This window comes from Salvelinus namaycush, chromosome 37, assembly GCF_016432855.1.
Source record: "Salvelinus namaycush isolate Seneca chromosome 37, SaNama_1.0, whole genome shotgun sequence".
Lineage (NCBI taxonomy): Eukaryota > Metazoa > Chordata > Actinopteri > Salmoniformes > Salmonidae > Salvelinus > Salvelinus namaycush.
The window spans coordinates 1,066,531-1,083,422 of NC_052343.1; the positions used below are offsets into that span (position 1 = coordinate 1,066,531).

General features: G+C 42.1%; 1 protein-coding gene across 2 annotated transcripts; it reads left to right on the plus strand.

Moving 5' to 3' along the window:
• Window positions 1–3,307: 3,307 nt before the first annotated feature.
• On the plus strand, window positions 3,308–16,556 carry zdhhc18a (zinc finger DHHC-type palmitoyltransferase 18a). Of its 2 annotated transcripts, XM_038977196.1 has the most exons (10): window positions 3,308–4,022; window positions 4,376–4,536; window positions 4,774–4,923; window positions 5,005–5,142; window positions 5,269–5,320; window positions 5,841–5,943; window positions 7,095–7,207; window positions 7,626–7,728; window positions 11,306–11,377; window positions 14,301–16,556. In XM_038977196.1, the coding sequence occupies exons 1-9, from the start codon at window positions 3,793–3,795 to the stop codon at window positions 11,345–11,347; spliced, it is 1,092 nt and encodes a 363-aa protein (XP_038833124.1). In that variant the 5' UTR covers window positions 3,308–3,792; the 3' UTR covers window positions 11,348–11,377; window positions 14,301–16,556. The 2 variants fall into 2 exon arrangements, with proteins under 2 accessions (XP_038833124.1, XP_038833125.1); XM_038977197.1 differs by lacking the exon at window positions 7,626–7,728.
• The last annotated feature ends 336 nt before the right edge of the window (window positions 16,557–16,892 follow it).

Sequence of the window (16,892 nt, forward strand, 5' to 3'; positions counted from 1 at the left end):
CAACCTCGTTACATATACAAATAATGACCTATCCCAGCATATTAAAATAAGACAGTACTTTAGACTAGTTGCCAACTTGCCAACAGCATAAAACTCATCTTCAGATGCACTTTAATCTCGATGGGCAAACAAACCTATATTTGATGTTACAATTTATACCACGGCGGGCAGTAGTACTATAAAATGGTACCTTACCTTTAGTAGACGTATCACAAGGCGCAGACGGCGAGGCTTGTACGCAGTTGAAAGTACGCAGAAATGAATAGGGCCTGATTTTATTTTTTATCTTTTTTACATTTTAATAAAAAATATTAAATATTTAATAAATATTTAATTAAAAAAAAATATATATATATAAAAAATCCATCTCTTGCAGTTCAAATATGGTGATGATTTCATCATAATGTATCTGTCAGTTCACGCTCAAAAGACAGCAAACTGAAGTGGTTCAGCCGGGTGCTTGTCATTGATGTGCGAAGACGATTTTCTATCCTAGTTGTTGTTGAGAAAAGTCTCCACACTGCATGATGTCATTGGAAGTGTGACAATGATCCTTAACAGAGAGTTTATATTAGGGAAGATATAATCAGGGCAGCTGTTAAGTACACTCATTATGGAGGAAAAGTCACTCTTTCCCATGTTCATTTTGCGACTCAACTGCTGAATAAAAACAGTGAATTCAGCATCCTCAATTGATATTTCATAATGATCGCATGTGGTCTTCAGTTGCTCTTTAAGGCCGCAGGTTTGGGATTCTTTGGAAAAGGAGGCTGCCGCTTGCATGATCCCGTATGTGTCTTCTTGAAATCTTGAGTTCAACTCAGTAATCCGTCTGTCTAGAATATTGTTCCAAAGTTGCCTTATGTCCCTGTCACTCTTGATTCTGGATGTTTTCCCTAATGAAGTTGTGACTACAATGTCTGTCAATTTTACAGGCAGTTTTCGCTGCCGTGATGCGCTCACATCCCAATTACTAATATCATGCTTAATCATCATCTCTTCAGTTAGCTTGAGAACTTTATCAAAGTCTCCCCCTGAGTTCTCTCTGAACGTAGAAAAGCTGCTTTTGAGGATTTCATTTAAACCAATACAGTCCGTCACAGATAATGTAGAGCTTTGTAATCCCTTCGTAGCAAAATCACTAGTGTCAAAAATGTACTTAAACGTGACTAACAGGAATAAAAACTTCTTGTTCTGGATTTGTTGTAAGAGGGCATCGGCTTCTAATTTGGTTTGTCCACAAGCCTCTTGTCCTCTTTGTCCACAAGCCTCTAAAATGACATCTAGCAGTAACAGCACTTTACTCACAGACCCTGATTTTGAACTCCACCGTACATCCGTGGATCTTTCTAGCTCGATACACGGTCTATCGGGATGCAACTCTTTCTGTACTTCTATGAATCGAGCATGTCTGTGAGATCCACTCATAAATGTGTGTAGCTGGTTTACTGTATCAAAAAAAGTACTGACATGTCCCGACACTTTTGCCGTGGTGCACAGAACTAAATTCAGACGGTGGGAGTAACAATGCACATATACCGCTTGCTTAAATGTTTGCTTTAGTAGGACATGTACCCCTCCTCTGTTCCCTAACATGACTGAAGCACCATCGAAACAAAAACCCATACACAGAGTGGGATCCAACTCCAGGGGTTGCAACACTTAAAGTATTTTCCTTTTGGTGACTGGCCCAACGCTACCTTCCGCCCCAACTTAAATCGTTGGTAAAAAGAAAGACGCATTACAGACACCTTCCGCGTCTGCTGTATAGGTTAGGGATCGGCATCCCGTCAACGGGACAGTTGTAAATCGTGCAGCGCCTTGTGTCAAGAATACAGATTTTAGATAAACAAGAAATGTCGATACATATAAGTGTCTTTTATCGTCTGAAAGCTTAAATTCTTGTTAATATAACTGCACTGTCCAATTTAGAGTAGCTATTACTGCGAGAAAAAAATGCCATGCTATTGTTTGAGGAGAGCTCCTAACAACAAAACACTTTTTTCACTGCGATAGGTTTGATAAATTCACCTCTGAAGGTGAAATACCTACTTACATTCTGAAATCTTGCTCTGATTTATCATCCCAAGGGTCCCAGAGATAACATGAAGTGTAGTTTTGCTAGATAAAATCCTATTTCATATCGTAAAAAGGTCCATATAGCATGCACGATCGATTTTGTATTTCCATTCGTTCAATTTGCCTAGAAAGGAATCTGTCAACGAGTCAAATCACGTTCTCATGTATTCCTCAGAGATACTAGAACGTAACAAGATTTCACTATATCATTAGGGGTGTAGTATATCCTATAGGACACCATATTTGGTCAGAGAGCGACGCCTTCATGGCACGCCGATGACGCTGGCGGTCTTCACCTGAACAACTCTAACTTTGTCAAATAAGCACCAATCGGGGTCAAACAAATCTAGCTAGATAGCCAATGAGCTGGGCTTTACGGGATTATCCGGAAACCCTGTGTCTGTCGCAAAATGTAGGTGCTAACCGTTTGCGACAGCATGCCTTTTCCTTTTGGACAAAAATTCTAAGAATATTCAGAGTTATGAAGTTATGAAAACTGGTTGTTTTGCAAATGTTGAATTTATAATATGGCTACTAATACTGGAAAAGCTAAATCAAAGTCGAAGTATACAGATGTGACGATATTCTTGCAGAAAAATGTCATATCAATGCAACTGTCTCCTTCACGATTTGCCCATATGTAGCTGGGTGACTTCACACTAAATGTCATGGAGAATGCTCATACTTCAAGTTATCCGCCTGAAACTTTGCACATACACTGCTACCATTTTGTGGACACCATCAGAATTACCAGAGTGATGGCTAGAACTGGGACCTTTCTCTTGCATTTCAAAGATGGTGGTAGAAAAAAAAACGTTTTGTTTTTTCTTTGTATTTTCTTCTACCAGATCTATTGTGTTATGTTCTCCTACATTCAATTTACATTTCCACAAACGTAAGTGTTTCCTTTCAAATGGTACCAAGAATATGCATATTGTTGCTTCAGGGCCTGAGCTACAGGCAGTTAGATTATGTATGTCATTTTAGGCGAACATTTTAAAAAAGGGGGCTATCGCTAAGAAGTTTTAATTAAAGGAATTAATTCTTATTATGTCCATTCGTCAGGTTAGGACGCCGAGGGATGAGAACACGTTGGTATGTCGGGTATTGGTTTCCCGCAGTTATGTTATTAACGACCGTGAGGGTATGTGTTCGGCAGGCAGATGCAGGAACGCCTCGAAATGCAGGCTGCAGTTGCACAGTATTGAGTTTTTTGGGGCGGAAGGCAAAGATGGCCACACCGCTTGTTGAGTATTTATCTAGTTAGAAAATAATATAAGCTTGTCGTTAATTGTGAAGCAAAGGACTAAATAGTGGAGTCTGGCAGTCGCATACAACGAACGATTATTTATATATATATATATATATGTATGTATGTATGTATGTGTGTGTGAGAGACACAGAAGCTGTCTAGCTACATTTTGGTGGCGTGTCGATGGCTAGCTAACTAACGTTAGTATGAATGGGAACGCGGTCGCTGTTTTGGCTGCAATGAGCTTGATACTTGGCGAAATAAATTGCTAGAAGAATAGTGATAGTTAGCTAACGTTAACTGGTTTGCTTGCATGATCGCTTAATGATCTCGTAACTAGCAGAAACATTCGATTAACGTTAGATAAATACCTAACGTTAGCCAGCCCGGTGGTTAGTAAGCTAACGTAAACAGCTACTGTAGCTAGCTAACTTAATTTGATCACCGGACCCTTATACATTATGAAAAACTGTGAGTACCAGCAAATTGACCCACGGGGACTTTCAACACCCTCGTCAACGCAACCCTGTACCGAAAATAATGTGCAGAGGTCTCGGAGAAAATGGGAAGTATTTCCAGGGAAAAATCGCTTTTATTGCGATGGACGGATTATTCTGGCCAGACAAAGTGGTATCCTGCCTCTGACACTCGGCCTTATCATTGTCACAAGTGGCCTTTTCTTTGCATTCGAGTAAGTGGCTATGCATCATAATATTGCTTCGCTTTTGTTTAACTTGAGGTTACCAGTCTAGACAGCCATCTAACGTCAGTTGCATAGCTAACTAGGTAGTTAACATTACTTCGTTGAGTAGGCTTCCTCGGTTATTCAAAGTTGCTGACTAGTTAACTAACAGTGAAGCTCAGGGCCATACATACCTACCTAAAAATCTGTTTTTGCGTTTGTTTATTTTGTCTATTTGAATTGAGCTTGTCTCTGGCTCATGTAGATTTTAGAGTTGTACAGTAGGCCTATTAGAATGGGTGTCTCAACCACTCAAGGCCAGGGACAGACAAGCTCTCATATCCACTCTTGTCCTCTTGCAGTTGCCCATTCCTGGTGACTCACCTGACCGTCTGCATACCTGTGATTGGTGGAGTGTTGTTTGTGTTTGTGGTCACCTCCCTACTGCAGACCAGCTTTACAGACCCTGGAATCCTGCCTAGGACCCTGCCAGATGAGGCTGCAGACATTGAGAAGCAGATAGGTAAGATAGACTTAGGATATAGTGTAACAGACTGGGGTGATGGCTGAAGAGCTAGACCAGCTGGGGTATGTCTGGGGTCAACTGTTTCAGTGGCGGTCATAGTACAGATTAATATCCTTCAGCAGCATGTGTATTCAGTTAAGATTTTGTTTCATATGTGATCTAGTTGATGTCAACAACATGATTGCATTGATGTCAGAGAATCGATCCCTCCCTCTAACCCTCCCCTGATTCAAGACACCTCAGGTTCCTCCACGTACCATCCCCCTCCGCGCACCAAAGAAATCCTCATTAACCAGCAGGTGGTGAAGCTTAAGTATTGCTTCACCTGCAAGATGTTCCGCCCTCCTCGGACCTCACACTGCAGCATGTGTGACAACTGTGTGGGTAAGGACTATGGGTAGTGACTGTTGTTCAAAGTGTCCAAATATGCCATATCTCATTTTTTTTTTAATGTTCTGCCCTCAGAGCGGTTCGATCACCATTGCCCGTGGGTGGGGAACTGTGTGGGCAAGCGCAACTACCGCTTCTTCTACAGCTTCATAGTCTCTCTCTCCTTCCACACCTCCTTCATCTTCGGTTGTGTCGTCACACACCTCACGCTACGTATGTATGCTCACTCGCAAACAAACACGAATGCACTATGTTGTTTCCTTCCCTGCTGTTCCGTGACAATATTAACTGTCGAGTGTTCGTATTGGGTTGCTGACTTTTTACCTTCCTGTTTTTCAGGATCCCAAGGAGGGAATGGCTTAGTTCTGGCCTTACAGGAGAATCCTGCCAGATATCCTTTTCACACCAAACATTCTCTCTATCTCATTACAATCCCTGTAGTGGCTTAGATGCCCACACTGCTGCTCTTGCTCTTAGCCCAGAGATAAAAGTTGACAAGGATTTTGTTCCTGGTTCTAAGACTTTGGCCTAAGCTCACTCATTCCTAATAGGATCAGTTCCCTGTAGTCCATTCTTCACACACTGGCAATGGTGTAAGCCTGTGGCTTTTAGACAGATGGCAAAACTTCAGAAGTAGGTGTGCACCCTAATGTTGTCACACTGGCTGGCTAGACACATTATGTGGTTTACAATAGTGGGTTTTGTGATTTCTTCTAAACCCAGAACAGTTAGTAATATGGTATAATTGCAGTTCAGGGAAACCAGTAATTTGGCCTTCATGGCTATAATATTGTGATTCTGATTGTGATTCACACAATAAGGCCTTCTGATGATCATGTAGCTCTTGTTATTGATAGTCATTGTTGATAACCTTTGCTAGTGTATGTTGAAGCCTTGACAATCCCTCTCACTGTGGTTGAACTAGTTATTTGCTTCTTCTCCATTTGGTCTATTCTGGGGCTTTCAGGTTTCCATACATACTTGGTGGCCTTCAACCTCACAACAAATGAAGATGTAAGTACCAACCATAGATCTTGAAAATAGTAGATAGTGATAGCGCTGACATCATCCACGTATTCCTATAGAAAACTCCAGATGGCGTATGAGGCCAGAACTATTTGAATTTGAAGCGCCCCATATTGCTGAATGGCACCAAAAATCGCTAAGGATCATGGTCAACGCAGTTGTATTCATCCTGCTTGATAGTCAACACGGAGCCTCCTCATAGCCTGCCGGCCTGTGAATGGTCTGTCAGCACGTGGTCCTGTGTGACGACAAATGTAGTAGTCAGACTGGATCCCTATTTAATACAATATCTCGATTTGTAGCGAACTTTAAAATAATTCAGTGGGGATCGAACTTGATCATGCTAAACACATTTTAAAGTCCAAAACTTCTGTCTAAAAAAGTGTTTGGCCTGTTTTGGCGATGGTAATTTACATAGGTTTTCTATGGAAGACCAGGGCTTTTGGTTGCTACACCGCTAGGTTGCTACTCAGGACAGAACTTATTAATGCATTGGAGAAATTAGAGGCTATACAAGTAACTGAAGATTAGCTACCTATAATAAACTCAGCAAAAAAAGAAACATCCTCTCACTGTCAATTGGTGTTTTTCAAAGTCAGTAGAAAGGCCTCTTTGGTGTCCTAAGTTTTCATAACTGTGACCTTAATTGCCTACCGTCTGTAAGCTGTTAGTGTCCTAACGACCGTTCCACAGGTGCATGTTCATTAATTGTTTATGGTTCATTGAATAAGCATGGGAAACAGTGTTTAAACCCTTTACAATGAAGGTCTGTGAAGTTATTTGGATTTTTACAAATTATCTTTGAAAGACAGGGTCCTGAAAAAGGGACATTTATTTTTTTGCTGACTTTATATTTTGTTTAGTACTCTACACATACTTTTTTTTGAGGATTGTTTCTAAAATGTTATTGAACAGATGGTGAGAGAGACAGACGTCGAAGATAAGAGTAGTTGGGTGAAAGGGCAGGTGGACAGATTTCAACCTATTCAGGCACAGTAGACATTGTGCCGGAGGAAGCGGTATTCCTGCTAGACCACCAAGGCCGCACTACACATCCTAATCACCTAAATATACAGTACTTGAATGTTTGATCCTGTTTGGTCTCCAGACTGCTTTTTAACTTTGTCTTTCCTGTGCAGATAAAAGGCTCCTGGTCGAGTAAAAGAGGTGCAGAGGACTCTGGGAATCCCTACACTTACGACAACATCTTTACCAACTTCTGTGCAACGCTGTGTGGGCCCATGCCCCCCAGGTCAGTATGTATGGCTAAACCATCAGTCAAAGTTGCTACTGTCAAATGAAATGTATCTCAGTTCACCCTTCGTTAAACTTGGCTCCCAACTTTGGGCTCCCACGTGGCGCAGCGGTCTAAGGCACTGCATCTCATTGCAAAAGGCATCACTACAGTCCCTGGTTTGAATCCAGGCTGTATTACATCCGGCTGTGATTGGGAGTCACATAGGGCAGCGCACAATCGGCCCAACGTCGTCCAGGTTTGGCCGGGGTAGGCCGTCATTGTAAAAAATAATTTGTTCTTAACTGACTTGCCTTGTTAAATAAAAAATAAATAAGTACCTCAAGGATACAACTTGCAATCAATGAAATGTCCTCTTGGGTATGGAAATTGTCTATGTATCTTTCTAACATTCTCTTTTCCTCATGTCTTTCAGTCTAATTGACAGAAGAGGCTTTTTGCCCCCTGAAGACATTCCACCTGCTGTTGCAGTGGACATGGGGCGGCCCCCTTTCCTGGCCAAGAATGACACAAACATGGTAGGGCCACCATCTAGTGGCTACATGTCCTGACCGTGCTGTAGTTCAAAAGTCTTCACCTTGACCCTTGGAGAATCTCAATTGTATACTCCTCGTGTCCTCTCACCTTCTTCAGGAGAGTGGACTTGAGGAGTATGCATTTGAGATTCTGTGCCTGTCCTGCATGAGCCCACTATATTCCCTTCAGACCCCCCCTTCTCCAAATGTACTTACCATAGTATGTTACATATTGTGTCATAAGAGGGAGGATGGTGCACATTCTATTCTTATAATGTACATTAGGGATAGGACACTGCATCCATGAACATTACGTCTTGCTTTTAGTGTTTTTTTTTTTTTTTTACCTGATTTTTAAATAATTGGTATTTGCCTGAATCGGAACTACCTCTTAGCTGTACCCCTATGTTTTTTGTTGTTGCAAGTTTGTATAGTTGAACGGTTTCCACACTCGTGTTTATTGCACCTGTGTGGACCAGGCTATAAGTGTAGATATCCACAATGGAAATTAAATGGCTGAGGTTTGTAGAAGCTAATTTCTTGCAACAGAGATGCTTTCAGAAAACGGTTGAAAGTTTAGGTTTACATGGGTGAACTCTGGGTTTACATAGATGTTTTTTTATTTTTTTATTAAGTACTTTATCACCAGTCATATTGTATTCACTTACAGGCAGGTCTTTGAAAATTCAAGTCACTTTATATTGTTGCATTATGTTCATCTAATTTGTCTTGATTATTTATTTTATTTAACCTTTTATTTTACTAAGCAAGTCAGTTAAGAACAAATTCTTATTTACAATGATGGCCTACCCCGGCCAAATCCTAGCCCGGATGATGCTGGGCCAATTGTGCGCCTCCCTATGGGACTCCCAGTCACGGCCGGTTGTGATACAGCCTGGAATCGAACCAGGGTCTGTAGTGACGCCTCTAGCACTGAGATGCAGTGCCTTAGACCGCTGCGCCTCTTAGGAGCAGCGATATTGTTTGGACTCCCAAAACAATATTTGGGGTGTCCAATCAAAAACTCATCTTTTGACCAATTGGTAAAATAGCAAATGGTCCAAACCTTATGCCTCTATCATAATTCGTTCAAAATGTATTGGAGTTTTCACCCTGTAGGATAGTAAAAATTAGGGGGACTAAATCAGTAGAGTCCAGAGAATTTTTTTTCTTCTCTAAAATAGTGCTGTGGCAGTGATGAAATTTTGTCAGCTGGTGATTGTCATGCAAATAACTGCAAGTTTTACTGTAATTGACCATTTAATTAACATCAACACTTTTAGTGTCTCCTGGCTTCCACGCATAGCCTACAAGCAACTGATGCAGACCCATGGAACATCTACATTTTAAAAAGTCTAATAAATTCATAGCCTACACCAGCGCAATAAATCCATTATTTATCTTAGGCTACATTTTCTTCAGACCTGTCTATTTCAGAAAAACAGAATGGCATATTCTGAATTGTCCTCAACTTGGGCTATGCTATATGGCTGTGGGCTACACTAGTTCATTTAGCAGACTCGATTTCCTTAGAATTCTGTGGCATTATTTTATAGAATGAAGAATACAATTGAACATAACTGAATATAATTGAAAGGATATTTCGAGGGAGTGCGCTTATGTGGCTATTCTGTGTTGAGCAGTTAACAAAGAAACAGGTCCTCCTATATGCTTAATTTACAGTTATTTATGCAACTTTAGTTGCGATCCCTGGTGAGTGCGTACTGTGCATATTCACTCTTTATCCTTGTTGGGTCAGTGCTACTTTAATGTTATGGCTATGCAATCTACTCATCAACCTATTATTTGTAATGTATCTTACATAAGTCTGCAAATGCGATGATGCATGGAATGCTTTATTATAAAGGTGCATTTTTTAAAGGTGAAAATTAGCTTCCTCAAACTCACGTGCCGCCTATGTACGCTTGGTTGTGTGCTTCATTTTAAGAATTGAGCAATAAATATAGCCCCACAAGAAGCTGGGATCCTCTTTCAAATAGGGGCCGGTCATAACTCTTATAAGAACACGTTTCACTGTGCTCTTTAACCGTGTTCCAGGGGTCCTAGGCCTGTAGTTTACGTTTGGAGTTATTCGACCACTTTAGTTAAAAACCATATCAAAACATATAGGCCTATGGGCTATGCTACATGATGTGTGTGACCGATTTGAAAAAGTTGCTGTTTCTTGCCTTACTGCACATGCTGGGCATCATTCACAAGTGATAATATTGTCACTCATCAGACTATTCTTAATTTAATCTTGTCTTTACATATTGTTAGGTTCTAAATGAACCTAGTATAACTCAGACGATTAGTAAAGCTTAAACCAAGTTTATTCACCCATTGGGTCATACAGCTGCATAAGACAAAATATATATTCACACAAGCACTGATATTGAACACTTTCTCCTATACTGAGTTTCCTCCTACACATCTGAACAGCCAATGCATCTCTGTTGCTAGACAGAACCTTAGTGATATCTGTTCTTCTTCACCTCATTTGACCTGGCTTCGACCCCAAATTGCTCACTCCTCCCCAACTCACGGCTATCATATTGACTTCACAGTACCAGACTGTGTCTCTTCTCCCATAGGATCCCTGATGGCTAACAATAACATAGGACAGATTGTAAACATTATACATTCCCCTCTCTCCCTCAGTGACATGAATAAGTATATTTCATATTTTCAGAACCCAACAATATACTAAATAATACGTGTGAAATTAGTTCTGATTTAGAATGGACCATTATCATGCACCTGTCGGAACAGTGGCAAGAAAAAATATTTGAACCCTTTGGAATTACCTGGATTTCTGCATAAACTGGTCATAAAATTTGATCTTCTAAGTCACAACAATAGACAAACACATTCTGCTTAATCTAATAACACACAAACAATTATATGTTTTCATGTCTTTATTGAACACACCGTGTAAACATTCACAGTGTAGGGTGGATAAATTATGTGAACCCTTGGTTGACCCTCCTTTGGCAGCAATAACCTCAACCAAACGTTTTCTGTGGTTGCGGATCAGACCTGCACAACGGTCAGGAGGAATTTTGGACCATTCCTCTTTAATAGCCTACCAAACTCGCTAATGGCCAGGTACACAGCGATCTATTGTCCCTCTAATCTCTAGTGAACAATTCGGAACATGAAAAATCATATTTGTCTTGGTAAAATTGATTTTATAACATAATGAAGTGAAATGTCATAACCAAAGTGTGTTTTCACCCACTGAATTATATATTTTTATCCTATAATATGAGGCATAATTATAAAGTGTTCCCATCTTAAATATTTATTTTTAAGGTTGGCCTCTAAGTTTCCTTCATCTTGGCTTAGTAATGATCTTTACCTGTTTTTATTCAATGATTTTCTGTTTTTAATCTTTCGGTAACTCCATATTACCATCAGTTTATCCTGCAGTCCTGAGGCCTTTTTTCCCTTAGTAGCTTTTTACAATTTGAGTGATTCTCCTTTTTATACCAGAACTAAACTGACAATCTCTGTGCTCCACAGTGTGTAACACTTTTAACTCCCAGTTTTGTGATGTGTTCCTCCCACCCCACTATAGGAGGAGAATTGTCAGGGTTTTGCTCTGTCCTGCACAGCCTGAAGGGTAACTTCCTCATGTAGAGGGTCGATGGTAAGAGTAGGGCTCAAGCTCCAACCCATCACCACACGTTTATTTTTGCTGTTATCTGTTCAGTTTGCATGTTCATCATGTGTGGCTGCTATCATAAGTAACTGTGAAATGACATCACAATTTGTGAGAAATATCTGTTGGGATACTGGCTTATCACCCATCCAATTGTAGGGTTTTAATTTCCGTTAGTACATTGTATTCATTACTCAGTAGAACAAGTGTCACTGACTCACTAGGGCAAGTGGAAAGGTGTTGTGAATTGAGCCATAGTATGTTGTGGGGCATCATGATGTGCCTTACCTCTGGAACTGCATGCCACTCTGCCACTATTTGAGCCATAACTTATCCTTCATCTCCCTCTTCATTAATCCCTATTTTTCTCTCAGCCCTTTCTAGGCATGTGGATGTCATGTTGATGCCTTGATGTAGAACACACAGCTTAGAACAACTGTAGCATCATATTCTCAAACTTGGGCTATTCCTATTATCAATCATTGTCTCTTATGCCCTGGGGCAGCTGAGCACATGTGGTGAGGTCAGAGGTTACGGTAGCCTTAATCCTAAACATTCATCTGTTTGTCTCTTATCCAATTTGATAAGGAAATGTACTTACCCATATGCAATTGGGGGAGGAAAGTATCATATAACCCAGTGTAATGAGGATATGGCATGATGGTTTACTGACAAACACAACCTATTCAAAAGTACAGTAAATAAGATTGTATTTATTCACTAGGAATGGTGTCACTGGAAGCATAATACACTGCTCAAAAAAATAAAGGGAACACTAAAATAATACATCCTAGATCTGAATGAATGAAATATTCTTATTAAATACTTTTTTCTTTACATAGTTGAATGTGCTGACAACAAAATCACACAAAAATTATCAATGGAAATCAAATTTATCAACCCATGGAGGTTTGGATTTGGAGTCACACTCAAAATTAAAGTGGAAAACCACACTACAGGCTGATCCAACTTTGATGTAATGTCCTTTAAAACAAGTCAAAATGAGGCTCAGTAGTGTGTGTGGCCTCCACGTGCCTGTATGACCTCCCTACAACGCCTGGGCATGCTCCTGATGAGGTGGCGGATGGTCTCCTGAGGGATCTCCTCCCAGACCTGGACTAAAGCATCCGCCAACTCCTGGACAGTCTGTGGTGCAACGTGGCGTTGGTGGATGGTGCGAGACATGATGTCCCAGATGTGCTCAATTGGTTTCAGGTCTGGGGAACGGGCGGGCCAGTCCATAGCATCAATGCCTTCCTCTTGCAGGAACTGCTGACACACTCCAGCCACATGAGGTCTAGCATTGTCTTGCATTAGGAGGAACCCAGGGCCAACCGCACCAGCATATGGTCTCACAAGGGGTCTGAGGATCTCATCTCGGTACCTAATGGCAGTCAGGCTACCTCTGGCAAGCACATGGAGGGCTGTGCGGCCCCCCAAAGAAATGCCACCCCACACCATGACTGACCCATCGCCAAACCGGTCATGCTGGAGGATGTTGCAGGCAGCAGAACGTTCTCCACGGCGTCTCCAGACTCTGTCACGTCTGTCACATGTGCTCAGTGTGAACCTGCTTTCATCTGTGAAGAGCACAGGGCGCCAGTGGCGAATTTGCCAATCTTGGTGTTCTCTGGCAAATGCCAAACGTCCTGCACGGTGTTGGGCTGTAAGCACAACCCCCACCTGTGGACGTCGGGCCCTCATACCACCCTCATGGAGTCTGTTTCTGACCGTTTGAGCAGACACATGCACATTTGTGGCCTGCTGGAGGTCATTTTGCAGGGCACTGGCAGTGCTCCTCCTGCTCCTCCTTGCACAAAGGCGGAGGTAGCGGTCCTGCTGCTGGGTTGTTGCCCTCCTACGGCCTCCTCCACATCTCCTGATGTACTGGCCTGTCTCCTGGTAGCGCCTCCATGCTCTGGACATTACGCTGACAGACACAGCAAACCTTCTTGCCACAGCTTGCATTGATGTGCCATCCTGGATGAGCTGCACTACCTGAGCCACTTGTGTGGGTTGTAGACTCCGTCTCATGCTACCACTAGAGTGAAAGCACCGCCAGCATTCAAAAGTGACCAAAACATCAGCCAGGAAGCATAGGAACTGAGAAGTGGTCTGTGGTCACCACCTGCAGAACCACTCCTTTATTGGGGGTGTCTTGCTAATTGCCTATAATTTCCACCTTTTGTCTATTCCATTTGCACAACAGCATGTGAAATGTATTGTCAATCAGTGTTGCTTCCTAAGTGGACAGTTTGATTTCACAGAAGTGTGATTGACTTGGAGTTACATTGTGTTGTTTAAGTGTTCCCTTTTATTTTTTTGAGCAGTGTACAATGGACAGGATAAACTTCATGTCACAGCAGCCAAACTAAAGTAGCCTTACTGTAACTCATGTTTCTCGAATGACATTCTACCCCCTACTACTACAGTATTGCCTTCCTTGCTGTTGCATATAATGGATACTTTCCCTGGTATAAACGAGCCCATCTTGTCAACCCCGGTGACCCAAGGGGAACCATACACTTTGTCCTGTCCTACATATCCCCTCACTCCCCTATCAGGAGGGAAGGGAAGCTTCCCCAAGCTTTGTATCTAATCGTCTCTTTCGCCTTTGTTCCTCCCTGTCCTGTGCTAACAGGATTGTCACCAACGACTCACTCTTTCTCCACAATGCCATGCTGTCGCACCTAACCTGGTTATTGCTCTTACGTTAATCTCACTGTGCCGCTCCAAACTAATGCTTGTTTTCAGCTCCTGTGCTTTTCCCTTCATTAACCATGTTCTGCCATATCATTGCTGTCTGTCTCTCACTTCTTCATATCCCTTTGTCTTATTCCTTCTCTTACGTTTCCTTTTCTCACTTTTCCCTTTTTCTTGACTTCTCTGCCTTCCTCCTTTCTTCACACAGTGCACTCAGAGAACTAAGGACCTTCTGGAGAGGGTGTTCCGCTCTCCTGAGCTCCAGGGCCTGTGGCCCCTTGGCACCCCCGAGACTGCCCCTGGCCAGGAGTTGAGAGCCAGACCAGAGTCCAGGTCCCCAGCCCCCTCCTCCTCCACTGGGCCTCCCCCCTCGAGCTGCTCAGGGTCTGCTGATGGGCATCTCCTCAACGGCTGTTCTGGGTACGCCAATGGGTTTCCCCCCACGGGCTGCTCTGGTTCTGCCAATGGGCATCCCCCCACAGGGTGCTCAGGGTGCCAGGCCCCGTCCATGGAATGTCCCCCTGTGAACAGCAGCAAGAGACCCTCGCTGCACTCCAACAACCCGGCCTTCCGCCTGGCCAGTCCCTCTCCCTCCTTCACCCACAATACCATCATCCTGGGAGACGCTCCTGACATGGGCTTCATCCCACTGCACTGAGCAGACTCAGTGGCTCCAGTAGGACTGCTTCAGAGAACATTCCCCTTCCACACAGCTCCCTGAAACTCATTAGTGGCTAAACTGCCATTAACCTTTTGTAAGGGCTTTTTTTTTTAACCATTAACTTTTTCATGGAACGTACTGCTTCTTCTTCTGAACTCAGGACTTAAGCCAGTTTTTTCACCTGTCCTGTTGGTGATGAATTAGCTGGTAAACATTATTTCATAGAATGTTTTATTCCTCAAAGGAAAGGACTCCTACTGGCAGCAAGTTAAACTTGGTAACACTGACAAGCACAGATTTTATACACGTTTTATACACACTGATTCATAGAACATTTGTTTCACAAAGCTTCAAGCCATATGTACTCACTTGGCTGGTGTTCCAGTATAGTAACTAAGTAAGCAGCCTCTTTGCCTTTTATGTACTCTGTTGTATTACCTCTTATGCAAATCATTCATACACTTATGACAGAATAGGGGTGTGTGAGAGGGCTTTTGTTAGTGGATAAGTAGGTTGTGGTCTACCTGGCTTCCTATGCTCTTGGTCTTAGCTGTAGTGAAAACACCCAAGGTCTCCCAGTGTGAAAGGGCTCTGAAGTTCCACTCCCTCGTTCTACTCTACTGGCTTTTGGATCGGCTATGTTGTGGATATTGTTACGTATGTTTAGTCCTTGGCTGCATTTGAGACTGACTCATTTTGATTGGATGAGACGAGCTATTGTCTGTAGTGGGCTGTTTCCCAAGGTTGCTGATGACTGACATCGTAATCTGTTGGACCTCTTTTTTTGTTGTTATTTTTCTTCTACTTAGGCTCAAAGTGTTCAGATTGATTGTTGGCTTTAAATTCAGACTTGTTTTTGTATATTTATTTCTCACTGTGTTTAAGAGAGAGTGTGTAAATGTGATAGTGAATGTCTTCTGTGTTTGAACTGACTGGTACTAGACTTTGACTGTCCAAGCTAAATGAACATGTGCTTTAGGGAAAGAGTTCATCTTGAGCTTGCATTTTTGATTGTCCTTTATTATTCTAATTTAAGCACTGATCCAAATACAGATCCAATACTGCCTGCTGAGTTTCTGGTGTTTTGGAGGCCTGGTTAATACATTTTGACACAATGTTAACTGTTCAATTAACTTGCTAAGGATATTGAAATGTGACGCCTGGTTCCCTCTTTTTCCTCATGTATTTTTACTGTAATGGCACATGTTGTTTTTTCATAGAAAAGTAAGGTACAGATTAATAATGTTATATGTAACGGTTTACACCATGTTTGAAGCACAGAACATCTAGAAGTGTAAGATGATACCGCTTGCAGGCAATTCCTTGAAGTGAACTTTGCCTGTGCTGCTAGTGGCATGAAACCATATATCCCTTGGACTGGTCGTTTATCATAGACTACTATCTGTAACGTGACATTACACTGAAGGTAATGCCGTTGGCCACAAGGGGGTGTTATTTTCTTCCACATAACACCTTTTATTATGTTCTAGGTACCTTTTTATAGACTAGAGCAATTGGGGTAGGTCCATTGATGCCTACTTTTCCTTCAATATACTTAAATGAACTGTGCGTAGTTGTGGAGGACCGCTGTGTGGTAGTCAACCATTTGTGTATTCGTACATTTGAAACCTTATAACTAGGTCGGTTGGATCAAAGATGTTCAGCGCTCCTACAACTGTTATGACTATAAGCTGTGCTTGTACTATTATGGGCTGTTTGATTTGGTTTTGTAGCCTGTAGATCATTTCTGTGAGGATTAAATGGAGGAACTGTACCATTGTTCATTAAAAGTCATTAGCTTTCTACTCTGTCTGTTTTTTCCCCTGCCTCAGAGGAGTCTCGTTCAGATTGTTTTCCACTTCAGTTGTCGTTTGAGAGGTTTTGCAGTAGCAACACTGACATGACAATTCTACTCAGTGGAGGCTGGTGCGAGGCGCGATAGGAGGACAGGCTCATTGTAATGGCTGGAATGGTATGAAACGCATCAAATGTATGGAAACCACGTTTGACTGCATTCTTTTTATTCCATTCAAGTTGTTACAATGAGCTTGTTGTCCTATAGCTCCTCCCACCAGCCTCCACTTTCTACTGTACACCCAGGCTTTCTATGAGCACACAGAATCTCTGACCAATTGGGTC